Below are 27,198 nucleotides of genomic sequence, written 5' to 3'. Positions count from 1 at the left end.
CAAAAGCCAGAATTGACAAATGGGATCTAATTAAACTAAAGAGCTTCTGCACAGCAAAAGAAGCTATCATCAGAGTGAACAGGCAACCTACAGAATGGGAGAAAATTTTTGCAATCTACTCATCTGACAAAAGGCTAATATCTGGAACCTACAAAGAACTCAAACAAATTTACAAGAATAAAACAAATAACCCCATCAAAAAGTGGGCGAAGGATATGAACAGACACTTATCAAAATAAGACATTTATGTGGCCAAGAAACATGAAGAAAAGCTCATCACTGGTGATTAGAGAAATGCAAATCAAAACCACAATGAAATACCATCTCACATCAGTTAGAATGGCAGTCATTAAAAAGTGAGGAAACAACAGATGCTGGAGAGGATGTGGAGAAATAGGAACACTTTTACACTGTCGGTGGGAGTATAAATTAGTTTAGCCATTGTGGAAGGCAGTGTGGCAATTCCTCAAGGACCTAGAACCAGAAATACCGTTTAACCCAGCAATCCCATTACTGGGTATATACCCAAAGGATTATAAATCATTCCGTTATAAAGACACATGCACACTTATGTTTATTGCAACACTGTTCACATTAGCAAGGACTTGGAACCAACCCAAATGCCCATCAATGATACAGTGGGTAGAGAAAATGTAGTACATATATACCATGGAATACTATGCAGCCATAAAAAACGATGAGTTCATATCCATTGCAGGGACATGGATGAAGCTGGAAACCATCATTCTCAGCAAACTAACACAGGAACAGAAAACCAAACACTGCATGTTCTCACTCAAGTGGGAGTTGAACAATGAGAACACATGGACACAGGGAGGGGAATATCACATACCGGGCCTGTGGCGGGGTGGGGGTAGGAGGCTAGGGGAGGGATAGCATTAGGAGAAATACCTAATGTAGATGACAGTTGATGGGTGCAGCAAACCACCATGGCACGTGTATACCTATGTAACAAACCTGCACGTTCTGTGCATGTATCCCAGTATAATAACAAAAAAAAGTAAGGCCATTTTGCCTGCTAGATTATACAAATTAAACTTTCTCAAATTCATTTCCATTTTAATGTTATTTATTCCCAGGCTTAGAGACATTGTTTAAATCAAACTATCTTGAAAATATGATACATCTCTCTTTATAATTGTTATGCAGGAAAATTGCCTAAGAATTATGACCCAAAAGTTACCCCAGATCCAGAAAGATGGCTGCCAATGCGAGAACGTTCTTACTACCGGGGAAGAAAGAAGGGTAAAAAGAAGGATCAGATTGGAAAAGGGACCCAGGGAGCAACTGCAGGAGCTTCATCTGAACTGTAAGTTATTGCTCCACAATTGAGGGCACTTAGAACATACATTGTTTCTGAGATTGACTCAAGGCTACTAGTGAGAATTTAATATATATTAAGTATGAGAAATGTAGTGATGTATCTCTGATAAATGTTTATACTACACTTATGTAAATGAAAGAAAATATATTGCCTTTTTAGACTAGTTTTTCCTTTAGTTTTTACAATACAGTCAAATAGTTTTAAGTATTTACAATATAATCAAATATATATTGTGAAATATATATAGTAAAAACTATTTGTATTATAAAAACTAAAGAAAAGTCTCAAAAGGCAACTAAATACACTGAGTCATTCAACTAAATAAATGCCTAGATAAACAGATGTAAATAAATAATATGACTAGAAAGAAGTGTTAGAAATGTTAATACGTTCTGTATGGTAGATGAGAGGTTATTTTAAAAATATTTTTTCTGGCCGGGTGCGGTGGCTCACGCCTGTAATCCCAGCACTTTGGGAGGCCAAGGCAGGCAGATCACCTGAGGTTACGAGTTCAAGACCAGCCTGGCCAACATGGTGAAACCCTGTCTCTATGAAAAATACAAAAATTAGCCTGGTGTGGTAGTGCGCACCTGTAATTCCAGCTACTCGGGAGGCTGAGGCAGGAGAATCACATGAACCCAGAAGGATCACGTGAACCCAGGAGGCAGAGGTTGCAGTGAGCTGAGATGGCGCCACTCCTCTCCAGCCTGGGCACCACTGCACTCCAGCCTGAGGGACAGAGCAAGACTCTTGTCTCAAAAAAATAAAATTTTTTATTTTCTACGCTTTCTAAAAATTGGCATGCGTATCATGTTTTACTTTTCTTCAATAAAAACAGTAAAAATGTTATTCAAAAGAAAAGTCAATAGGGAGTTGGGGAGCTTACCTTAAAAGAAGTAGAAAATATGTTAAGTGTGATAAGTAAAATGGGTTAAGTGTGATAAGTAAAACCCATATACATACATTTTTATACTCTCCCTTTGTTGAATATATGAGTGACCAAAAATGATCTGATCTAATGATTTCAGGGATGCCAGTAAAACTGTGAGCAGCCCACCCACCTCCCCAAGACCTGGCAGTGCTGCAACAGTATCTGCCTCTACAAGTAACATCATACCCCCAAGACACCAGAAACCTGCAGGGGCTCCAGCAACAAAAAAGAAACAGCAACAGAAAAAGAAGAAAGGTGGAAAAGGTGGCTGGTGATGAGAATATTCTTGTTGCAGGCTGTTTTTAAACTAGTCTCAGTGACACTAGGAATATAATAAAGGTAACACAGCAAGAAGCACAGAACTGCTCCCTCTTCATCTCCATATTTTCATAATTTCTTGTGTTTCAAATAGGGAAACATCTTCCTCAAAGTCTGCCTAGTGAGATATGGCCTACTGGTTGCCTCATAGCTTTGTACAGATTATGAGGACTGAAAATAATTGGGCATTTACCCATCTTGGTATCTGTTGTATCCTTTATCTGTGTGTGCTGATTCAATCTTTTTTCGGTTTCACATACCTTATCTAAGGTTTCCCAGGATTTAAACAGAAACTATTTCTACGATTTCAGCTGGAGTCTGAAGATACTTGTTTCTGTTCAAGTCCCGCTTTAAATTATGTCTTAGGAGGCCTTAGGAGACTGAAAGTGGAATCTTCTGAGCATTCCTAAATATCTGCTTAGAAATATCATGTGATAAAGAGGGACCTTCTTAATACTTAACCGATGTTCTTCACTTAATTAAATGGATGGCCACAAGAAAAATAAAGTAAATGTCTTAAATAATTTAACCATAAATTTTCTGTCATGTGATACTGGAATATGGGATTATTTTCATATTTTTATATATATATGACTCCTTTGTGCCCCATGTCATTTTCAGATTATGTAACATGCTGATACAGCACCAGGAAAGAACTCAAGGAAAATATATCAATGTAAGAAGTTGACTCTTAGACCTAGTGTTCTGAGGTCAGATGGGTTTGGACTGTCTCAATCAGAAAGATTAATGACTATTATCAAGAACATGAACATTGGTTTCCTACATAGAGAGGAAATCAGTATCTGAGTTTGCATACCAGGCAGTATTAAAATCTGACAGATCTGTTTGGCCCATTGATAGATACTCAAATGGTGTCTCCTTCTGGTTATGGATTTTGACCATTGATTACCTTTCTCAATGTAATGAAATATTTTACAGTCAATTTGTGGTGTAAATGTTGCTCTTGTCTTTCCTTGCTTACAAACTACTTTCACATTGAACAGCTGTGAGACAGACACATTGAGATGCCTGCCTTTGTTAGTATTCATTTTATGCTGCCCAACATATCATTTAATTTAGACTTAGAAGTATTTCCTTGTGATTATATTACTCTGTCCTTGTTAATAAAGTGCTGCTGTGTTTGACTCTGAACGTAACTACCAAAACTACTTCAAAGAGTTTTTTTATAAAAGACTTTCCTCCTTTACAAGAAAGAAATGGGGTGCTGCCTTTCTGTTCAGTAAAAGCAGAATCTGCAGTGGCATCTAAACAAGAGATCCTTTTTAAATACAAATGATGTATTGTGGCATAATACTTTTTTGAGCTCTACAGAGAACAGTCTTTTGGTAATAGTGACAGATATTTATTACTTCTGAATATATACCCCATTATAGGAATAACTGTTACTTATTTAGGATTCCATCATTGAAAATTTTAACCCAAGGCACAGCAGTGAAATTTACAGTTCTCAATTTAGTTGTCATTATTGATAGTATTAGTCATTGCTAAGCAACTGAAACTTCTGTTCAAATAAAGTTTTAATTGTCAAATGAAGTATGATACATGAACCTTCTAGAAATATTTCTTCTTTTGGATAGGTCTTTAACCAGTACATATATATACTTTGTCAAATATATGGATGTTTATGTGTACATTTATAAAAACCAGTATGGATACATCCATTCACTGTGGTACATTTTAAAATAAAATATTTTAGCAGTGAATATGGATTAAGGTGTTTTGGGTGTTGGCATTTTATGGAGGACTTCCTGGTTAGTATAACCAAGAATTTTCTTTTAAGCTGAGTATCAAAATTGTGTGTACTGTCCCTCTTAGTAAACTCACAAAACTAATCTAATGGGATTGAGAGATTCGGTAAGTTTCAGTGTAAACTTTACTGAAAATTCATCTTGGTGTGTGTATAAACAGAAGTAAACCTTTGAAAAAGTGATTAAGCATAGCAATTCCAATGCTATTGGGAACAGCCAACCTTAAAAATCATTGCATCACTCAAACCTTCTGGAACCTGCCATTCATTGTTCCTTACAAGTCTATTTGAAACAGATACAATGAAGGAAAATAAGTTTATTGCATTAAAAAATAATTGTGGCCGGGCACGGTGGCTCGCACCTGTAATCCCAGCACTTTGGGAGGCCGAGACGGGCAGATCACCTGAGGTCGGAAGTTCGAGACCAACCTGACCAACATGAAGAAACCCCGTCTCTACTAAAAATACAAAATTAGCCGGGCATGGTGGCTCATGCCTCTAATCCCAGCTACTCGGGAGCCTGAGGCAGGAGACTCGCTTGAACCTGGGAGGCAGAGGTTGCAGTGAGCCGAGATCGTGCCATTGCACTCCAGCCTGGGCAACAAGAGTGAAACTCTGTCTCAAAAAATAATAATAATTGTGCTGGACAGGTGCGGTGGCTCACGCCTGTAATCCCAGCACTTTGGGAGGCCGAGGTGGGCAGATTACCCGAAGTCAGGAGTTCGAGACCAGCCTGGCCAACATGGTGAAACCCCATCTCTACTAAATACAAAAATTAGCTGGGCGTGATGGCGCACGCCTGTAATCCTACCTCCTCGGGAGGCTGAGGCAGGAGAATTGCTTGAACCTGGGAGGTGGAAGTTGCAGTGAGCCGAGATCGTGCCACTGCACTCCAGCCTGGCGGACAGAGTGAGACTGTCTCAAAAAATAAATAAATAATTGTGCTAAACTGAAATATACTGAAGAGTTCAGTTTAGCAAGATAAAAGGAACCCTCCAGATATTTCTTAGTCAGTTTGAGAAACAATACCACCTTTGAAAACCACCTCGTGTGCCTTATTTACCATTTATTAGATAATTAGGAGTGACTAGACCATTAGGTTTTGGTTTTAATACTGAGCATTACTAGCAGCTGTGATTCTGGCAGGCTATCTCTGAATAATTTTTTAAAAAGCGAAATACAAGCGGGGCACGCTGACTCATGCTTGTAATCCCAGCACTTTGGGAGGCCGAGGCGGGTGGATCACTTGAGGTCAGGAGTTCGAAACCAGTCTGGCCAACGTGGTGAAACCCCGTCTCTACTAAAAATACAAAAATTAGCCGGGCGTGGTGGCTCACGCCTGTAATCCCAGCTATTTGGGAGGCTGAGGTAGGAGAATCGCTTAAATCCGGGAGGCGGGAGGTTGCAGCGAGCTGAGATCGCACTACTACGCTCCAACCTTAGTGACAGAGACTGTCTCAAAAAAAAAAAAAAAAAAGGAACTTAAAACAATGGAACCCATTCACGTTCTTCTATCTGTCTTTAATAATCCTGGGTAGTAGTCTGGAGACACTCCTAGTGGAGTTTACTCGGGAGAGGGCGGAGAAATACACGACATGAGCAGTACAGGCTCGTGGTTGACAGCTGGCGGAAGGCTGAGAATCCTCCCCGGAACCTTTGGACTCTGGCGCCCCAGGGGTTCTTCGCGTAGGCTGGCCGGGCTCGGGATTGAAGCCGGAGACGTCAGACGCTAAGGTTGCTTAGGTTGCGGCCCGCGTGGAAGGCTCTCCTCAGCCACCCTGTCAGGCCCGAGGGAATCGCGCAAGTGACGCTTTTTCTGCAGCAATGATATATACCCCGCCGAGCTGTCCGCGTCCTGGTTGGGACCTCTTGGTTTCGCTTGGCTGGGCTCAACCCATCCCGTACGCCTCCGCCCTTCCCTCTTTGCGTGCCCCTGCGGATTCAGCGAATCCGCTGCAAGAAGCCCTGCATCCGCCAGGTGAGCGGCTGTTGGCGGCGCTGCCGGGGTTGGCGGCTCCCGCGGGTTGTCTACGCCGCGGGGCCTACGTCTCCGTCAGGCGTGCACCTTGGGAGCCACACCTGGGGCCCGGAGCCACCGCTCAGCACGCGGGCACGCGGCGGGAGGGAAGGAAACCGCGGCGCTGGGGATGGAGAGGGGGAAAGTGAAGAAGAAAGAGAAGGAAAAGGAGACGGAGAAGGAGAAAATCAGAGAAAAGGGAAAGGAAGAGAAAGTGAAAAGAAAGGAGGTGGAGCAGAAAATTAAAGAAAAAGAAAAGGAGAAGCAAGAGAAGCAGGAGAGGAGAAAGAGAGAAGAGAAAGAGGAAAAAAGGACAAAGCAAGGGAAGGAGACAAAGAAAGAGAAGGAACAATTTAAGGGACAAGAAGAGGAAGGGGAGAACAAGGACAGCACCTTGACAAGGACCCCGCTCGAGCCGCTGGTAAGAGATCCAGTGTCCAGGACCCCTTGCCCCAAGGCCATTGTCGGCTTTCAGACCCCGCCGCTGTCTCTGTTACGTTGGAGGCCCCCGACCCGCGCGGGAGGGAATGGATCTCAACTGAGGGCTATTTACCTATGGATGAAAGCGATGTGCCAAACTTTGAACGACCCATCGCCAGCCCCTTTTTCCCGGACCCCCTGCCCACCCTCGCCCGTATCGTTACCCCTGTGTCTTAACCTTCGTCGGGTCTAGTGTTGAGGGACAAGTGATCTCGGTCTTAATGGGGACATGGCGAACGGCCCCTCTACTGCCCTTGGATCTGTCCAGCGCGCAACACTAGCGCACAGACCACCTGACCACATTTAGAAACCAGTCCCGAACCCTCCCCGCACGCAGGCCCTCTTTGCAGTGAATGCGTTCTTTGTCAGAAGGGGCAGGGTTCCAGAATGCAGGAGGTGTTGGGGACGCTGCAGTTGATGCCTTCATTGTTTTCAGACCACCAGTACCCTGAATGCATGGTGGAAAAGTTTTAACTGACAGGTCTTAAAAACTTGGCATTGTTTGGGTCAGCTGGATGGTCTCTGTGCTCCTGGAGTTCCTGAACTGGCTCCTTGGCTTAGAGCTACGATCTGGTTCTAAACAATTTGAATGATTAACACAGTTGTTGTTTTTTTGTTTTGTTTTTTGTTTTCTGTTTTCTTTTTTGTGACAGGGTCTCACTCTGCCGCTCAGGCTGGAGGGATCCTCCCACCTCAGCCTGGCACCGCCCCCATCTCCCAACCTCAGTGACTGGCACTACAGGCGCACGCCACCATGTCCAGCTAATTTTTGTATTTTTGTGTAGAGATGGAGTTTCGCCATGTAGCCCAGGCTGATCTCAAACTCCTGGGCTCCAGCAATCCGCCTGCCTCGGCCTCCCAAAGTGCTGGGATTACAGGCGAGAGCCACCACGGATTAACAGATATTTGATCTCTGGTAAAACACATACTACATAGACCCATATTTGGCTAAAAGAATAACTTCTGACAAAAAACCAATGGTGTTCAGCATCACATTTTGTGTCTGAACTCTGTTTTACAAATTCAGCTTTCCTTAGTCTCAAGAAGATAAATGTGAGGAAGCCTGAATGCAGAATTTCTAGGTAGGATGGGCGTAGGGACAGCCATGTGGTTGGAAAGGGAACTGGTATTTTTGTTTTTGTTTTGAGACAGTCTGGCTCTGTCGCCCAGGCTTGAGTACTGTGGCGTGATCTCGGCTCACTGCAACCTCCAACTCCCAGGCTCAAGGCATCCTCCCACCTCAGCCTACCAAGTAGCTGGGAATACAGGTGCACACCACCATGCCTAGCTAATTTTTGTATTTTTGGTAGAGATGGGGTTTCGCCATGTTGCCCAGGCTGGTCTTCAACTCCTGAACTCAAGCGATCCACCCACCTTGGCCTCCTGCCGAGACCAGCTCGGTTGGGGAGACCCTACCCAGTGTCCCTAGAGGAATTAAAGACACGCACACAGAAATAGAGGTGCCAAGTAGGAAATCAGGGGTCTCACAGCCTTCAGAGCTGAAATCTCCAAACAGAGATTTACCCACATATTTATTAACAGCAAACCAGTCATTAGCATTGTCTCTATAGATACTAAATTAACCAAAAGTATCTCTTAAGGGAAACAAAGGGATGGGCCGAATTAATTGCAGCTGGAACATGCACTTAAGACACAGATCACTCAGGCTTTTGTTTGTGGCTTAAGAATGCCTTTAAGCAGTTTTCCGCCCTGGGCGGAAACTGTTCCTTGCCCTCATTCCTGTAAACCCACAACCTTCCAGCTTGGGCATTATGGCCATTATGGACATTTTACATTGCTGCAGAGATTTTTTTTATGGCCAGTTTTGGGGCCAGTTTATGGCCAGATTTTGGGGAGCTTGATCCCAACAGCCTCCCAAAGTGCTGGGATTACAGGCAAGAGCCACTGTGCCTGGCCTGGGAACTGCTTTTTATTCACACTATTTTATAGGACCTAAGATGTCGTTAGTCTAGGTACCACTAAGAAAGAAAAAAAAAGCCGGCACGGTGGCTCACACCTGTAATCCCGGCACTTTGGGAGGCCAAGGCGGGCAGATCACCTGAGGTCAGGAGTTTCAGAACAGACTGGCCAACATGGCAAAACCCCATCTCTACTAAAAATACAAAAAAATTAGCTGGGCATGGTGGCATGTGCCTGTAATCACAGCTACTCAGGAGGCTGAGGCAGGAAAATCACATGAACCTGGGAGGCAGAGGTTGTAGTGAGCCAAGATCGTGCCACTGCACTCCACCCTAGGCCACAGAGCGAGATTCTGTCTCAAAAATAAATAAATAAATAATTCTGCCAATCAAAATATGATATACTCTCAATTGTCAAAGACATCCTAATTTTAGAGATGTTAAAATGTGGAATGTGGGGGGCGGAATGTGTATCTTAGAATGAATAAAGTATGTCGGGGTAGGCTGAATGGGGCCTCTGGTGAAGACTGACAGGACATAATCCACTCTTGGCTGCCATTTCTTGGTGCCGGTATTGCTTAAAAACATGCAATTGTAAGCCATCCAATGAAGTCTCCCTTGCCCTTCTTCCTTACCTTGACACACTCTCAGAATGACATCTTAATATTTAGATGCAACTGAAGGGAATGGAGAAGAGCCAGGGATGGAAGACACCTATGAAAATACAATTTACTTTAAGAACCATCAAAGATTTGCTCTAAGAACAAATAAGTACGTTTTTTTTTTTTGAGACGGAGTTTCACTCATGTTGCCCAGGCTGGAGTGCAATGGCACGATCTCGGCTCACTGCAACCGCCACCTCCCAGGTTCAAGTGATTCTCCTGCCTTAGCTTCCTCAATAGCTGGGATTACTAGTATGCGCCACTATGCCCGGCTAATTTTGTATTTTTACTAGAGATGGGATTTCACCATGTTGGTCAGGCTGATCTCAAACTCCTGACCTCAGGTGATCCACCCTCCTCGGCCTCCCAAAGTGCTGGGATTACAGGTGTGAGCCACTGCACCGGCCTACTTTTTTTCAAATTCTGTTATACACTGTATGGCCTTCATAGATCATGCTCTCTGTACAAGTCTTTATGTTAAAGTTTACACCCTGGAAACCACATTTCGGAGCACTCTGAACGATCTTCACACCAGCCTGCCCTTCTGTCCCTCAGTCATTTGCCATAAAAATTCTAAGGCTAATACATTGATAGAATGCTTCTTTCTTTTTTTTTCTTTTCTTTTTTTTGGGGGGGTCGGGGGAATGGAGTCTCTGTCACCCAGGCTGGGGTGCAGTGGTGTCATCTCAGCTCCTGCAATCTCCACCTCCCAGGTTCAAGCAATTCTCATGCCTCAGCCTCCTGAGTAGCTGGGATTACAGGCATGTGCCACCATGCCCGGCTGATTTTTGTATTTTTGGTAGAGACAGGGTTATGCCGTGATGGCCAGGCTGGTTCCAAAGTCCTGGCCTCAAGTGATCCACCTGCATTAGCTTCCTAAAATGCTGGATGAGAGCCACGACGCCCAGACTAGAATGCTTCTGTCTAAGTTTACTTCAAGTTCATCAGTTTTTTTTTTGTTTGTTTGTTTGAGATGTTGTCTTGCTGTGTTGCCCAGGCTGGAGTGCAATGGCGCCATCTCGGCTCACTGCAACCTCCGCCTCTGAGGTTCAAGTGATTCTCCTGCCTCAGCCTCCCGAGCAGCTGGGATTACAGGTGCCCACCACTGCACCTGGCTAATTTTTTTTTTTTTTATACGGAGTCTCGCTCTCTTGCCCAGACTGGAGTGCAGTGGTGCAATCTCAGCTCACTGCAAGCTCCGCCTCCCAGGTTCACGCCATTCTCCTTCCTCAGCCTCTGGAGTAGCTGGGACTACAGGCACCTGCCACCATGCCCGGCTAATTTTTTGTATTTTAAGTAGAGACAGGGTTCCACCGTATTGGCCGGGCTCGTTTCGAACTTGCAACCTCAGGTGATCTGCCTGCCTTGGCCTCCCAAGTTCGTCTGTTTTTAAAACAAATATTAATTTGTGATTGAAATTGGCTTAATAATTTCTATAACCTTTTCATTTAATTGTGATACTTATATTAAAAAGTATAAGAGGGAGGCCTGGTGTGGTGGCTCATGCCTGTAATCCCAGCACTTTGGGAGGCCAAGGTGGGCAGATCACGAGGTCAGGAGTTCGAGACCAGCCTGACCAACATGGTGAAACCCCGTTTGTAGTAAAAATACAAATTGTGGGACGTGGTGGCGTGCTCCTGTAATCTTAGCTACTCGGGAGGCTGAGGCAGGAGAATCGCTTGAACCCAGGAGGCGGAGATTGCAGTGAGCCCAGATCATGCCACTGCACTCCACCCTGGGTGACAGAGCAAGACTCCATCTCAAAAAAAAAAAAAATGTATAAGAGGGAAACCTTGCTCTGAGATCTTACAATCTAGTTATTCAATTGTGAAGACAGGCGAAATTAATAATTGAGACCTTAGATGCTTATGCACTGAGTGGCACAGTCAATACATGCACCACGGAGGTCCCAAGACCCCAAACAAAATGAACTCAGGTGCAGTCTCCAATTCATAGACACGAATTCAAGAAGCAAAATGAAGTCTGAAAATTGGTCCTGTAATCTATAGCACTACTCATAAATGCTGGTAGTATTTATTTGATAGACTGATCAGGAGTTAGGGGATGGAGGAGGGATGTAAAATTAGTATCACATAATGAACAGCTAATTAGAAAATGTTCACTGGTTGGTATAGTTTGTTCTAGACCTATAAAATATTCGTGAAGTTTTATCCTTTTTTTTTTTTTTGGAGACAGGGTCTTGCTCTGTTCCTCAGGCTGGAGTTCAGTGTGCAGTCTCAGCTCACTGCAACCTCTGCCTCCTGGGTTCAAGTGATTCTTGTGCCTCAGCCTACCAAGTAGCTGGACTTACAGGTGCACGCCACCACACCTGGCTAATTTTTTGTGTTTTTAGTAGAGATGGGGTTTCACTATGTTGGCCAGGCTGGTCTGGAACTTCTGACCTCAAGAGATCCTCCTGCCTCAGCCTCCCAAAGTGCTGGGATTACAGGTGTGAGCCACCTGGCCCGTGAAGTTTTATTCTGGTTACAATTCCAAGAATATTATTGGATTCTACCACAGGCAGGCCCACTGCCAAGACCCAGAAAAATGAGCCCCTGATAGCATGGGCTTATTGATTTATCTTTTGTTTCACAGGAGAAAAACAAGCAAATCCTAGTGCTGGGCCTGGATGGAGCAGGAAAAACCAGTGTCCTCCACTCTCTAGCTTCAAACAGAGTCCAGCATAGTGTGGCACCCACCCAAGGTTTCAATGCAGTTTGCATCAACACTGAAGATGGCCAAATGGAGTTCCTGGAGAGTAAGCTCTCTGTTCCTTAGTTACAAGATAGCCACATTTTATTCTCTCTTAAGCCAGACATGATGTTAGCAACATTGAGTCTTTATGAAAACTAACACTGAATCAAATTTTCCTAGACTTTTAGAATGGATGTGTACTTTAATACCCAGGTACACTGTGGGGGGAATCACTTTTTGCTTTTTTGATGTTCTCCTTTTTACAGTAGTGGTGATAAAGGGGGAGTTTAGAGGAAGGCTTATCACTCCCTCCTATAATCTCCTGTAATCAGCCTTCTTCCCACACTGCTGCAAATGAGCATGCAATCTAAGTTTAAGTACAGTGTGCTTGCTTCTCTGCAAATAAAATTATAGACAAGCTCCAAACCTCTTCTTCTAAATAGATGGCAGTCCACAGGCCCCTACTGGATAGTAATTCTGGAGTCACCACCTGTAAATATTACTCTCTCCTGAAGTTGGGTCAAGTCCTCTTGTCTTCTCTTTACACATTCATCCATCCTCATGGCATTAAATACCATCTATATGCTAATGGCTCCCAAATTTATCTATCCAGCCCAAACATATCCAAGTCCTCAAACCTAACAAGGGAAAAACAAAATGCTTGATTTTTCCCATATCTGTTCCTTTCCCTGTAATCTTCTGGTCAGTAAATGGCTCCATACCCATCAGGTTGCTCTAGCCAGAAACCTGAGAGTCACCCTTGACTCCTCCTTTTGCATCCCCACCTCCAGTCCACAAGTAAAACACTATGAATTTTGCCAGCTCCAACGCATCTCTCAAATGCATTGGTTACATCCTTTCTACTGCCTCTATGCAAGTCGGAACCTCAATCATCTATTACTTAGATTGTTATAGTCACCTTTTTACTTTGGCTTTTATCTGTTTATGAAGAGCAGTATTTTAACACATACTTATCATTTGCTAACTTAAAACTCTTCAGTGGAGATCTCATCCTTGTAATAAAATCGAAAGTCTTTATTATGGCCCATGAGGCTCTTCATAAACTGCCTCCTCCCTAACCTTACCTCACCCCAGGCTTATTGTAGTCCTTTCTTTCTCTCCTTTTACAAGAGCTTTCTTGGGTGTGCCTTCTGTCAGACATACTACTACCCCTGCTCTTCCCATGATGGCTTGCTCCTCAACCTTCAGGGATTAGCTTACATGGCCCCATAAAATCAATCATTCTTTTTTTTTTTTTTTTTTTTTTTTTTTTGAGACAGAGTCCTGCTCTGTCACCCAGGCTGGAGTGCAGTGGTGCAATCTGAGCTCACTGCAACCTGTGCCTCCCGGGTTCAAGTGATTCTGTCGCCTCAGTCTCGTGAGTAGCTGGGATTACAGGCACACACCATCATGCCCGGCTAATTATTTTGTATTTTTAGTAGAGACGGGGTTTCACCATGTTGGCCAGGCTGGTCTCGAATTCCTGACCTCAGGTTATCCACCCACCTTGGCCTCCCAAAGTGCTCGGATAACAGGCGTGAACCACTGCACCCAGCCCATAAAATCATTCTTTCTAAGTATGTTCCCCAATGCTGTTTGCTTCCTCCATAAGGTTTTTAATAACATTCACTATTTATTTTTATTTGTTTTTGACCTGTCCACCCAACTAGATGGTAACTTTTGCTATACTTGTTTTGTTCAACAATATATACCCAATGTCTGGCAAATAGTACATATTCAACAAAAATGCATTAAGTGCTAACTGTGTTCCCAATTTTTATCATAATCATCAGTATCCTGAAGAAGAATAGCAGTTTACACTTGCAACCTTTAAGTTTTAAAATGTGTATCTTCACAGTGGCTATATTAAGCCATCAATTTAGGTAAGTTTTCATAATGCCACAGGCATAGCTTCTAAGGAGGCTTTTTTTAGGCTGCAGCATCCAGTGGTATTCAGTGATATAAACCTGTATGGGCTGCTATGCTATCGTGTAACACTTGGAGTATGTTGGGGATTGGTGGGAGGTGAAGTTTTATTGTATAAGCCTATTTGTAGAAATGATATATTCACATATAATTTTGCCTATATCTCTTCATCAACATTCTACAGATCATCTTAATCTTTAAAAAAAAATTCTTTTAGTTTATGCACTAAAAAGTAGTGGCAAAAATAAATGGAGAGATTTCAGTTCCTATTATAGTTTTTGAAGGGCCTTTCTGTGACAAAACCACAAATCCTGGTTAAAATTTATTTTTTAAAGCATTGATGAACTTGCAACAAGTAAGACAAATTTGCAAGGCTACCTGCTTTACTCTTCCTGCCCTTTCCCTCCTTCCAAAGACAGAAAAATAAAACAACTCATGAGTTGAAACTGGAGTGACAGCCATAGTAGATAAAGCGGTGTTATCTAGAGGCACATACCAGTATTTAATCTGCAGTGGGCCTGAGACAAAATAGGAAAGCACTAAGATGCCTGCATGACATGAGGGCCCCTGGAAGAGTGCTAACATGCTCCCAGTCAGTAGCTCCCCCAGTTTCTAATTCTGGAGCAAAGACCCCCAGTATTCTCATAAATTAAGATTAATCAAATATGAGTTCAGGCTAGGCATAGTGGCTCACACCTGTAATCCCAGCACTTTGAGAGGCCAGGGCAGGTGGATTGCTTGAGTCCAGGAGTTTGAGAACAACCTGGGCAACATGGCAAAATCCTACCTCTACAAAAAATACAAAAAATGAGTTGAGCATGGTGGTGCATGCCTGTAGTCCCAGCTACTCTGGAGGCTGAGGCAGGAGGATCGTTTGTGCCCAGAAGGCAGAAGTTGCAGTGAGCCGTGATCATGCCTCTGTATTCCAGCCTGGGCAACAGAGTAAAACCATGTCTCAAAAAAGAAGATGACAAAATCTACTGATCAAAACTAGCATTTAAAGCATTTATAATATTAAATGCTTATAGCTGAAAGGAAAATAGCTGAAAACGTATAAGTTAAATATGCAATGTAAATTAGGTAAAAGAACAACAGAATAAAACCAAAGAGGTTGAGGGAGAGATGATAAAGACACGAAGTGAATGAAATTGATGAAGACACAGTAGCAAAGATCAGCAAAGTCAAAAGTTAGTTCCTTGAATAGATAAACAAAATAGACAAATTTCTGGTGAAATTCATTAAGGAAAATCTGGAAACCACAAATAAGTAATGTCATGAAGGAAAAAGAGCATATCATTCATTAAGATGACAAGAGTATAATACCTGTGTTAACAAATTTGTATCAATAGATATAAAGTCCTGGATAAGTGGCAAAAATCCTCCAAATATGTGTCTTAGGAAAATGGACTCAAGAAGAAATAGGAATATTGAATAATTTAAAGCTTCTAAAGAAATCAATAGCAAAAAATCATCCTATAATGAAAAACCCCCGATCAGTTGGTTTATAGGTGGGCTCTTATCAGTCTTAATCTTACATAAATTCTTTCAGAGAATAGGGGAAAAAAAGAAATGCTCTCCAACTCACAGTATGAGGTCACTGTATATCCAAACCAGCAAAGAGTATGAGAAATGGAAATGCAGAAATCTGAACAAAATTGTAGTAAACTAAATTCAGTTAATATATTAAAGAGATAATATATCACCAGATGAGTTTCTCCAAGAATGAAAGGTTGGTTTAACATTTGAAAAATAGCCAGGTGTGGTGACTTATGCCTGTAACTCCAGCACTTTGGGAGGCCAAGGGGGGCGGATCACTCACTTAAAGTCAGGAGTTCAAGACCAGCTTGGCCTAACATGGTGAAACCCTGTCTCTATTAAAAAGACACAAATTAGTCGGGCATGGTGGCAGGTGCCTGTAATCCCAGACACTCAGGAGTAGCTGAAGCAGGAGAATTGCTTCAACCCGGGAGGTGGAGGTTGCAGTGAGCCAAGATCGTGCCACTGCTTTCCATCCAGCCTGGATGACAAGAGCAAAACTACATCTCAAAAAAAAAAAAAAAAAAATTTCATTCAACATTATACAGGAGGTTCTAGTCAGTTTGAGAAAAAGAAATAAAAGGCATAAGAATTAGAAAGGAAGAAATAAAACAATACTTATTTACAAGTTATATGATTGTCTTCAAAGAAAGCCTAAAACACCCTTCAAATTATTAGAAATGATAAGAACTTGGCAAGACAACTGTATATAACAATATAAAATTAATTGTATTTCTATTACCCAGCAGCATGCAGCCATTTTCAATAGCAACAAAAGATAGGAATAAACCAAACAAAAAAATGTGTCTATCTATACAGAGAAAATCTGTAGATATCATTGAATAACACTGAAAGACCTAAATAGAGACATAATACAGTTTTCATGAATAGGTAGACATTATATCAAAAAAATATTAATTCTCCCCAAATTGACATTTAGATACAATTCAATTCCAATCAATAGCTCAACAAGATTTTTTAAAAAGAGTTTGACAAGCTGAGGCTAAAATTGACATGGGTGGGCAAAGGAGTAAAGAAAGTCAAGACACTCGAAGAAATTAGTAAGAAAGATGGACTTGTCCTGTCAAGTATCAAATCTTATTATAAAGCTATGAAATTAAAATGTGTGGTGTTGGCACAAGAATGAACAGAATGACCAAAGGAACAGACTAGAGAGTCCACTGGGGAAACTATTCAATAAATGGTGCAGGGACAACATGGAATAAAAATGAAATTAGTTTCCTGCCTCCTATGCATACAAATGTATACATCAATTTCCGATGGATAAAAGCCAAATGTAAAAAGCTTTGTGGGGAAAATATAGACTATCCTTATGACTTCAGGATAGAGAAAGATTTTTTAAACAGGATACAAAAAATAATAACCATAAGAAAGATGGATAAATGTAACTACATTAAAATGGAAAACATCTGTTCATTAAAAAGATGCCACAAAACAGGAGAAGATACATGCAACACATCCAAGCAAATGCCTAGTATCCAGAATATATAAAGAACTCCTACAAATAAAAACAACATAAAAACATTGGCAAAAGACATGAATAACATTTCACATAAAACAAATTAGAAGTGAACATATGAAAAATACTCAACTTGATCAGTAAGTAGAATTCAAATTAGGCAAAAAAAAAAAAAAAAAAAAAAGAAATCTGATAATATCAAGTTTTGAAGAGGATGTGGCCGGGTGCAGTGGCTCACTCCTGTAATTCCAACACTTTGGGAAGCCAAGGTGGGTGGATCACTGGAGTTCAAGGGTTCAAGACCAGCCTGGGCAACATGGCGAAACCCCAGCTCTACAGAAAATACAAAATTAGCCAGGTTTAGTGGCTCGTGCTTGTAGTCCCAGCTACTGGTGAGACTGAGAAAGGAGGATCGCTTGAGCCCAGAAGGTGGAGGTTGCAGTGAGTGGAGATTGCACCACTGCCCTCCAGCCTGGATGACAGAGCACAACCTTGTCTCAAGGAAAAATAAAATAAAAATAAAAAGAGGATGTGGATATAGAGGAAACTTATTGGCTATTAGCTGTTGGCAGAGTGTGTATTGGTAACAACTTCTTTGGAAAATAATTTGGCGTATTTGGCATTAGTTCCATGCTTAGATAACTGGAGAAACTCTTGCTTGTACGGACCTCAGGAGACAAATACAAAAATGTTTACAGCAGCATTGTTTATTGCAGCAAGAAATGAGGAACAACCCAAACGTCCACTGATGTTTTAACTAAGTGTGTTAAAACCATATGAGTTACTTAGAAGGTCACACAGCACTATTTTAACAAATTAAAAACACAAAATACTTCAAAGAATGAGTAGCCTACCTCTGTACAAAGGAAGCCAAAGGGAAGGCAAAGATCCTTTCTTGTTAGCATTTAAAATACTTTTGTTAAGTTCTTGAAACAGAGGTGCAAAAAGTTTTTCTGTCAAGGACTACATAGGAACTAATTTATGCTTTGCAGGCCACCTGCTCTCTATTGCAGTCACTCAACTCTGTCTTGAGAAAGCAGTCATAGACAATATGTTCTATATGTTCAATGTCACTATAAAACTTTATTTCTGGGCACCAAAATCTAAATTTGATATAATAGTCCTGTGTTAGAAAATGTTATTCTACCTTTTTTTTTTCCTCTAGTATTTAGACATGTAAAAGCTATTTTTACCTAGTGAGCTGTACAAAAATAGGCAGTTGGTCAGATTTGAACTGTGGGCCATGGTTTGCCAATACTCCTCCTAGGACAAAAATGAAAACAAAATCCATTGTATATATGTTATTATCATTAACCAAAAAGTTTATTCTGGGAAGAATCAGCAGGATGAAGTAATCAAAAGGCATTTTTTTTTTTCTGAAGCAAATATTCCTGAATACCCACAGGATCATGTTAACTCTGTGCAATATTAAGAGGAGAAGTTATTTCTAGGATTTTGACAAAGGAAAAAAATTGTGCAAGTGAGACTAGCCAATGAATTCAGTTCATTTAAAATTTATTTTAATGTATATTTTATCCTACCATCCTTTTCCAGTCTTAATTATTTTAGTAGCATACTCCCATTTTCTTTTTCTTTTTCTTTCCTTTTTTTTTTTTTAGATAGGTGGGGTCTCGCTCTGGAGTGTGGTGGCGCAAATACAGCTCACTGTAGCCATGTTCACGCCACTGCACTTCCTGGGCTCAAGTGATCCTCCTGCTTCAACCTCCCTAGTCGTTAGCACCACAGGCATACACCACCACACCGGCCCATTTTTTAGTTTTTATTTTTGTAGAGACAGAGCCTCACCCTGTCGCCCAGGCTGGTCTTGAACTACTGGGCTCAATCAGTCCTCCTGCCTCAGGCTCCCAAAATGTTGAGATTACAGGCGTGAGCAACTGTACCTGGCCTTACTCCCATTTTCTGAGCTATAACTGATAAAGATGCAGTGGCTGACATGGCTGCTGTGGACAATGGGATCAGGAGACATCCCCTGTAGTATTTCGCATCTCTCTGCTGATCCTTTGTGATACAGTAATGAATGAACCACTTGTGATGGTTCTTCTCACCAACCAGTTCCCCACTAACATGCCTCTGGTCCCTCTGAGGACTGGGTACACTCTAACACGGTGATATTTTATCAAAACACCTGTCCTGTGTTCAGAAATCTGGATGTGCCCTCCCTGCTCCCAGGGTGGGTGCTTCTGTAATTTTGTGTGTGTGTGTCTTCTTCCTCTACTATTCTCTGTAGTTGGTGGCAGTGAACCTTTTCGGTCCTACTCGGAAACGTACCTATCCAAGGGATTGCTGCTTATCTTTGTGGTGGATTCAGCAGATCACAGCCGATTACCTGAAGCCAAGAAATACCTTCATCAGCTAATTGCGGCAAACCCAGTACTTCCTCTGGTTGTGTTTGCAAACAAACAGGTAAAAATCTGTGCAAATATAAATTGTACTCAGTAGTTTTGTATTTAATACAAAAAATGTATATGTGTAATAGCTAGTCAACAATAAGCTATATATTTAATTCAGTTTATGTTTATTAGAGCTCTTGGATTATAAACACCTTGAAGGTAGAGACTATTATTCATCTTTGTGTTCCTTGTAATACCTAGTATACTGTCTTGTGGATGCTAGGAATTCAACAGATGTGTGTTGAACTTACTTCAATAAATACATGTTAATTGTTAAATTTGATTCAACAAAATATGAGTGGCTACCATGTATAAAGAAATCGTTTTGCTTTAGATCAATCAGACTGAGCCGAACTTACTCTACACATGCATTAAAAATATTAAATATATGTGGAGAATTTGGAACCCTTGTATACTGTCGGTGAGAATGTAAAATTGCAGAGCTGCTATGGAAAACAGTAACATGGTTCCCCAAAAGAATCAAAAATAGAGGCAAGGCGCGGTGGCTCACACCCGTAATCCCAGCACTTTGGGAGGCCAAGGGTGGGGGATCACAAGGTCAGGAGATTTTGACCATCCTGGCTAACACGGTGAAACCCCGTCTCTACTAAAAATGCAAAAGATTAGCCGGGAGTGGTGGCGGGGGCGTCTGTAGTCCCAGCTACTCGGGAGACTGAGGCAGGAGAATGGCGTAAACCCGGGAGGCGGAGGTTGCAGTGAGCCAAGATAGCGCCACTACACTCCAGCCTGGGTGACAGAGTGAGACTCCGTCTCAAAAAAAAATCAAAAATAGAATTCCCTTATGATGCAGCAATTCCACTTCTGGGCATACAGTGAAAAGAATTAAAAGCAGGGACTCAAACTGATATTTGTATGTTTGGCTGTTTTATGTTTCTTTATGTTTTATATTGTTTTGTTTTATATATTTTATGTTTTTTGTGATATGTTCATAGCAGCATTACTCATAACAGCCAAAAATGGAAGCTACCCAAAATAAATGGATATATAAAATACGGTATACACATGCAAAGGGATTTTTTTTTTTTTTTAAGACAACATTCTGCTCTAGCACCCAGGCTAGAGTGTAAGTGGTGTGATCTCAGCTCATTACCTCCTGGGTTCAAGTGAGTTGCTTGCCTCAGCCTCCCAAGTAGCCAGGATTACAGGCATGCACCACCACTCCCGATTCTTTATTTAGTTATTTATTTATTTTTTTGAGACAGAGTCTTGCTCTGTCTCCCAGGCTGGAGTGCAATGGCGCAATTTTGGCTCACCACAACCTCCACCTCCCGGGTTCAAGTGATTCTCTGCCTCAACCTCCTGAGTAGCTGGGACTACAGGCACATGCCACCACGCCCGGCTAATTTTTGTATTTTTAGTAGAGACAGAGTTTCTCCATGTTGGCCATGCTGATCTCGAACTTTTGGCCTCAAGTGATCCACCCACCTGGGCCTCCCAAAGTGCTGGGATTACAGGCGTGAACCACCGCACCCGGCCACAATGGGATATTGTTCAGCCTTAAAAGGGAAGGAAATTCAGACACATGTCCCGACATGGATGAACCTTGAGAACATTATGCTAAGTGAATAAGTCAGTCACAAAAGGGTAAATACTATCTGATTCCATTTATATGAGGTACCTAGAGTTGTCAGATTCATAAAAATAGAAAGTGGAGTGGTGATTTCCATGAGTTGGGGGAGGGAGGAATATGCAGTTATCATTTAATGGATACAGAGTTTCAGTTTTGCAGATAAAAGTTTTGGAGATGGATGGCGGTGATAGTTGCATAACATTGTGAATATACTTAATGCCACTGAACTGTACACTTAAAAATGGTTAAGGAGAAAAATTTTGTGATATGTATTTAACACAATAAAAATTGAAAAACAATTTAAACATCTATAATATTATAATGCTAAAGTCCCTTTCTCAATTGTTAGGTTTGCCAATCATAGAAGAGCTCAATTCCTGACTTTTCTCCTACTACTTCTATGGGTGAATGTATATGGAAGTAAACTAAGTAGTTAAAAATGATGACCTCAAATAGGAGCCTATGTTAAAGTCCAGTACAGAAGCTAGTCCAGCAGACTGTCTCAAAAGAAAATTTAAAAAAAGAGAGAGGGATGCTTTTATTGTTTTGTTTTTAAGTGGAGCATCTTAAGTACCATAAACTACAAAGATTTAGATCATGGTACATGTAAGTGAGCTGTATAGTATTCCATAGCATTAATATGCCAAAATGTTATCGTTTTCTTACTGCTGGGAATTTGAATTATTTCCAATTTTTTATTGTTCTTAATGGTGCTGCCAGTGAGCCTTCATGTATGTGTCTCTTTGAGGATGTGTATGAACATTTTGCTGGTGGATATGCCTAAAATAATTGCTGGGATTTTGGATTTGTACATATTCTGTTTTATTAGATATCACCAAGTTACTTTCCAAAGATGTTGCGCCAATTTATTCTTCCACCAGCAGAATATGACAGTTTTTGCGGCTCTACATCCTTGTCAATACTTGGTATTGTCAGACTGCTTCATTTTTGCCAGTCTGATGGGTGAACTTGTTTTTTATTATTCTGATGTTCATTTCCTTAACTACTTGTGAGTTTGAACATTTTTTCAGAAGTTTATTAGTTATTGGTCTCCACATCTGTAAATTGCCTATGAATATGTTTTCCCAAATTGCTACTAGGGTGTTTATCTTTCTTCTTTTAGTTGTAGGAGTCTTTCATATCATTTGGAAAAATAATCCTTTGTTAATAATGTGCATTAAAATTATCTTTCCCAGCATCCTGGTGGCTTATCATTTTACTTTGCTTACTTTTATACAGAAGATTTTCTTCCCTCCCCTCCCCTCCTCTCCCCTCTTTTCTTTTCTTTTTTTCCTTTTTTCTTTTCTTTTTTTTTTTTTTTTTTGACAGTCTCACTCCATCACCCAAGCTGGAGTACAGTGGTGTGATCTCGGCTCACTGCAAACTCTACCTCCCAGGCTTAAGCAATTCTCCCACCTCAGCCTCCCAAGTAGCTGGGACTATAGACACGAGCTAGCACACCCGGCTAATTTGCATTTTTTGTGGAGACAGGTTTTCATCATGTTGCCCAGGCTGGTCTCAAACTACGGGGCTCAAGCAGTCTACCTGCCTCGGCCTCCCAAAGTGCTGGAATTACAGGTGTGAGTCACTGCGCTCGGACTTTTTTTTTTTTTAAACAGGGTCTCACTTTGTTGCCCAGGCTGGAGTGCAGTATAGTGGCATGATCATAGCTCAATGCAGCCTCAACCTCCCCAGGCTCAGGTGATCCTCCTCCCTCAACCTCCCTAGTAGCTGGGATTACAGGTGTGCACCACCATGCCCAGCTAATTTTTTTTTGGCATTTTTTGTGGAGATGGGATTTCACCATGTTTCCCAGGCTGGTCTTGAACTCCTGGGCTCAAACAGTCTGCCCACCTCAGCCTCCCAAAGTGTTGGGATTACAGATGTGAGCCACTGCATCCGAGTGATTTTCATTTTTAATATTCAAATTTATCAATACTGTGCCTTATGGTTTGTATCCATTATCTTCATCAAATTGAATAAACAGAGCCATTTGTTATCACATTTATAGCTTTTTTTGGGCCTTAATGATAAAAGATTTGAATATCCTAGTTTAAGATTAATGCATCTTTGTTTATATTCCTTGGCCAAAATATTTGGTCCAAGCTTTTAGGTGACTCACTGGTTCAAGTTATTACATAAGGGTTTTCAAAAAGTCATCTTACCATCTTTACTCTTTGGGTTATGACCTCTATTAAGGCACATACAGGAAAGTGTGGAATAAACCAGATATTTTTGCCTGATGTGCTTTATCATTACAGAGAGCCCCTTCTCCCATCCATCACCCTCCCTCCCTCCCTCTCCTATTTCTTCCTCTTCAACTCCACCAGTGAATTTATTAACCCGAGATATCATTCACATGTTAAGGGATCCATTAACACTGTTCAAAAAGTTAGCATAGGCTCTAAACAAATTCAGGTTTCAAACAGGCAACTACCAATATCTGGAAAGGTAATCAACTCCAGCTAAGTACCGTGGACAGCACATCAGGAAAAGCCCCACAGGCTCCAAGTGATAGAATTTGATAGGTTCGGGACATGCACAGCGGCCCATGCCTATAATCCCAGCACTTTGGAAGGCCGAGGCAGGTGGAACACCTGAGGTCAGGAGTTGGAGACCAGCGTGGCCAACATGGTGAAAACCCGTCTCTACTAAAAATAGAAAAATTAGCTGGGTGTGGTGGCATGCACCTATAATCCCAGCTACTTGGGAGGCTGAGGCAGGGGAATCGCTTGAACCTAGGAGGCAGAGGTTGCAGTGAGGCAGTGAGCTGAGATTGTGCCACTGCACTCCAGTCTTGGTGACAGGGTGAGACTCCGTCTCAAAAAAAAAAAAAAAAAAAAAGATAGGTTCATACTGATACAAGAAAAAAAAAAAGGCACAATATTAGGTTATTTCCAAAGATTTAAAAATGATCTTCTAAAATTTAGGGGGAATGCTATGAAATAACAAAAAGCCATTTACAAACGCAATTTTAGAAGTGAAAAAACTTGGCCGGGCACGGTGGCTCAAGCCTGTAATCCCAGCACTTTGGGAGGCCGAGACGGGCGGATCACGAGGTCAGGAGATCGAGACCATCCTGGCTAACACGGTGAAACCCCGTCTCTACTTAAAAATACAAAAAAAAAAAAACTAGCCGGGCGCGGTGGCGGGCGCCTGTAAGTCCCAGCTACTCGGGAGGCTGAGGCAGGAGAATGGCGTGAACCTGGGAGGCGGAGCTTGCAGTGAGCTGAGATCCGGCCATTGCACTCCAGCCTGGGCGGCAGAGCGAGACTCCGTCTCAAAAAAAAAAAAAAAAAAAAAAAAAAAAAAGAAGTGAAAAAACTTTCACAAAGGACTGGAAAACTATAGCTGAATCTGTGTATTTATGAAAGGGAATGTCACAGGTCATTTGCTTAAATAATTCTTGGCGTATGAGAGTTAAAGATGTATGTTTTGACCTTGCCATTTCCATCATAAGGAGGTTTTGGCCCTGGCATGCGGCCTAAGCACAGGCTTCCTGTCTTCCCCTCTCTGCCTCTTGCTGTGGCTTTCCCTCTTCCAAGACTCCCCCATCTCTTTCCCTGTCTCTCCTCTGAGCCTCCTCTTCCCACTGCACCTTGTCTCAATCTGTTCTCTCTCCATTCCCTTCTCTGTCCTCCTCTACTCCCCAAAATTGGTCGAGGATTTTTTTGTTCAATAGAAATAATGAGCACAAAAGAAAACTCACAGTGGCAAGAACTATAATTGGTAAAGTATGATATAGACCTAAAACAATAGATGAATCAAATTTCTGTTATTAAATATAAATAAAAAGAATTGCTCCTGTTGAAATAATCTTAGAAGATTAAAAGGAAAATGGAAAAACAAAATTAGACTGGGTGCAGTGGCTCATGCCTGTAATCCCAGCAGTTAGGGAGGCCTAGGTGGAAGGATTGCTTGAGGCCAGAAGTTCGACACCAGCCTGGGCAACATAGCAAGATGCTCCTCTTTACAAAATATTTTTTAAAATGAGTGGGTCCGGTGGTACAAACCTGTAGTCCCAGCTACTCAGGAGGGTGAGGCAGAATTGCTTGAACATGGGAGGCGGAGGTTGCAGTGAACCAAGATTCTGCCACTGTACTCCAGCCTGGGCGACAAAGCAAGACCCTGTCTTTAAACAAACAACAAACAAACAAAATTAGAAACAGATTGACTGCACTGTTTAGAAAACGAAGGTATTATATTGGCTTAGCTTCATTCCAGAATATACTTTTTTTTTTGATAACTCATAAATGCTGGCATAATTCTTATGAAAACATTTTTATTCAGACAACCTCTGGGCTCATAATAATGGAGTCACAATATCCTTTATATGAAAATGGGGTGGTCACTGAGAGCAATAAATAAGAGTAATAAATGTGTTTATCTGAAAGGATTGCAAAATAACCAACTTTGTCTTATTCTTATTCCACTCCGGATGAAGGATCTGGAAGCAGCCTATCACATTACAGATATCCATGAAGCTTTGGCATTATCTGAAGTGGGAAATGACAGGAAGATGTTCTTGTTTGGAACCCACGTGACTAAGAATGGCTCAGAGATACCATCCACCATGCAAGATGCCAAAGACTTGATTGCACAGCTGGCTGCAGATGTGCAGTGACCAGGACTCAGCCCACTGTGCGGCTCACGACTGAAATGTCATCAGTGTTGAATGGCAGGCTTGAAGCCAAAGGTTTCCACTTTCAAATAAAAATTAAGCCATTTCCTATTTTCTCAATGCATGGGATGTATATAGTCAGCCCTCCATATCCATGGGTTCCACATCTGCGGATTAAAGAACTGTGGATCAAAAACATTCAAAAAGTAAACCCACTAAAGAATAATAACACAACAATAAAAATAATACATATATAATTTTTTTTTTTTTTTTTTTTTGAGACGAAGTCTCACTGTGTCGCCCAGGCTGGAGTGCAGTGGCCGGATCTCAGCTCACTGCAAGCTCCGCCTCCCGGGTTGATGCCATTCTCCTGCCTCAGCCTCCCGAGTAGCTGGGACTACAGGCTCCTACCACCTTGCCCGGGTATTTTTTTGTATTTTTTAGTAGAGACGGGGTTTCACCGTGTTAGCCAGGATGGTCTCGATCTCCTGACCTCGTGATCCGCCCGTCTCGGCCTCCCAAAGTGCTGGGATTACAGGCTTGAGCCACCGTGCCTGGCCTAATAATACACATTTTAAAACACAATATAACAACTATTTACATAGCATTTACATTGTATTAGGTATTATAAGTAATCTAAAGATGATTTAAAGTACACGAGTAGATGCGTGTATGTTATATGTAAATACTATGCCATTTTCTATCAGGATTGAGCATACACATTTGCCTGTGCGGGCTTGGAATGAATATCCCTGAGATTACCAATGGACAGCTGCACACAGATAGTGTTGACATATTAACAGCATCTCTATTGGATTTTGAATGTTAAAAATATTTGTAAAACAGCGTATTGGGGGGATTGCGATTTTTAATCAACAAAGGTAAAATGAACATTAGCAAGCATTTGTCCCATTTATTGTATTGCAATGGCATGAAATTTATATGAAATTTTTTTTGGGTGGGTGGATAGGGTCTCACTCTGTTGCCCAGGCTGGAGTGTAGTGGCGTGATCTCAGCTCAGATGATCCTCCCTCGTCAGTCTCTCAAGTAGCTGGGACTAGAGGTGCATGCCACCACGCCTGGCTAATTTTTCTATTTTTAGCAGAGACGAGGTTTCACCATGTGGCCCAGGCTGGTCTTGAATTCCTGAGCTCAAGCGATGTGCCCGCCTTGGTCTCCTAAAGTGCTGGGATTACAGGAATGAGCCACTGCACCTCGCCTTGAATATATTTTAGTATGTTTTCTCTTTTCAAGTAAAAAACCAGGTGTCTTTCCGTTAAGTTGATCTGTTTTTAACACTATAGGAAAGAAATATCGGGACAGGACAATGAGGAACGTGAACTTTGTCAAACCCCTAGAGAAATAAACATTAACAGTATTCAGAAAGAGTTAGGAAGGGTTTCTTTTCCAGGAGCTTGTTAGACTAGATGAGGAACATTGTGGGGATTTGTTTTTAAAATTCTTAACATTTTGCTTTTACATAGATAAACTTTCTTCAC

At 41.6% G+C, this 27,198-nt stretch overlaps 2 protein-coding genes across 3 annotated transcripts in view; both read left to right on the top strand.

Moving 5' to 3' along the window:
- Positions 1–4,318, top strand: part of SRP72 (signal recognition particle 72) — a 36,086-nt gene extending 31,768 nt beyond the window's left edge. The window contains exons 18-19 of the mRNA XM_005555226.4: positions 1,171–1,330; positions 2,374–4,318. Of these exons, the coding sequence (XP_005555283.1) occupies positions 1,171–1,330; positions 2,374–2,551 (338 nt within the window). The 3' untranslated portion in view covers positions 2,552–4,318. The remainder of the gene's footprint in view (positions 1–1,170; positions 1,331–2,373) is intronic.
- Positions 4,319–6,338: 2,020 nt separating this feature from the next.
- On the top strand, positions 6,339–25,819 carry ARL9 (ARF like GTPase 9). 2 transcript variants are annotated; one of them, XM_005555228.5, is made up of 4 exons: positions 6,339–6,800; positions 12,036–12,198; positions 19,325–19,500; positions 25,523–25,819. In XM_005555228.5, exons 1-4 carry the CDS (start codon positions 6,510–6,512, stop codon positions 25,700–25,702), a joined length of 810 nt encoding a protein of 269 aa, XP_005555285.3. In that variant the 5' UTR covers positions 6,339–6,509; the 3' UTR covers positions 25,703–25,819. The 2 variants fall into 2 exon arrangements, with proteins under 2 accessions (XP_005555285.3, XP_073896067.1); XM_074039966.1 differs by lacking the exon at positions 12,036–12,198.
- The last annotated feature ends 1,379 nt before the right edge of the window (positions 25,820–27,198 follow it).

Source organism: Macaca fascicularis, chromosome 5, assembly GCF_037993035.2.
Source record: "Macaca fascicularis isolate 582-1 chromosome 5, T2T-MFA8v1.1".
Taxonomy (NCBI): Eukaryota; Metazoa; Chordata; class Mammalia; order Primates; family Cercopithecidae; genus Macaca; species Macaca fascicularis.
The sequence above is the reverse complement of the archived record's forward strand: the minus strand, read 5'-3'. Positions and strand labels throughout refer to the sequence as shown.

Bases quoted from the DNA above. Each gene is read 5' to 3' on its own strand.
- ARL9 (XM_005555228.5), top strand. From the start codon at position 6,510: ATGGAGAGGGGGAAAGTGAAGAAGAAAGAGAAGGAAAAGGAGACGGAG. The intron at 6,801-12,035 runs GTAAGAGATCCA...TTTGTTTCACAG, and splicing joins GGACCCCGCTCGAGCCGCTG to GAGAAAAACAAGCAAATCCT. The intron at 19,501-25,522 runs GTAAAAATCTGT...CTCCGGATGAAG, and splicing joins TTGTGTTTGCAAACAAACAG to GATCTGGAAGCAGCCTATCA.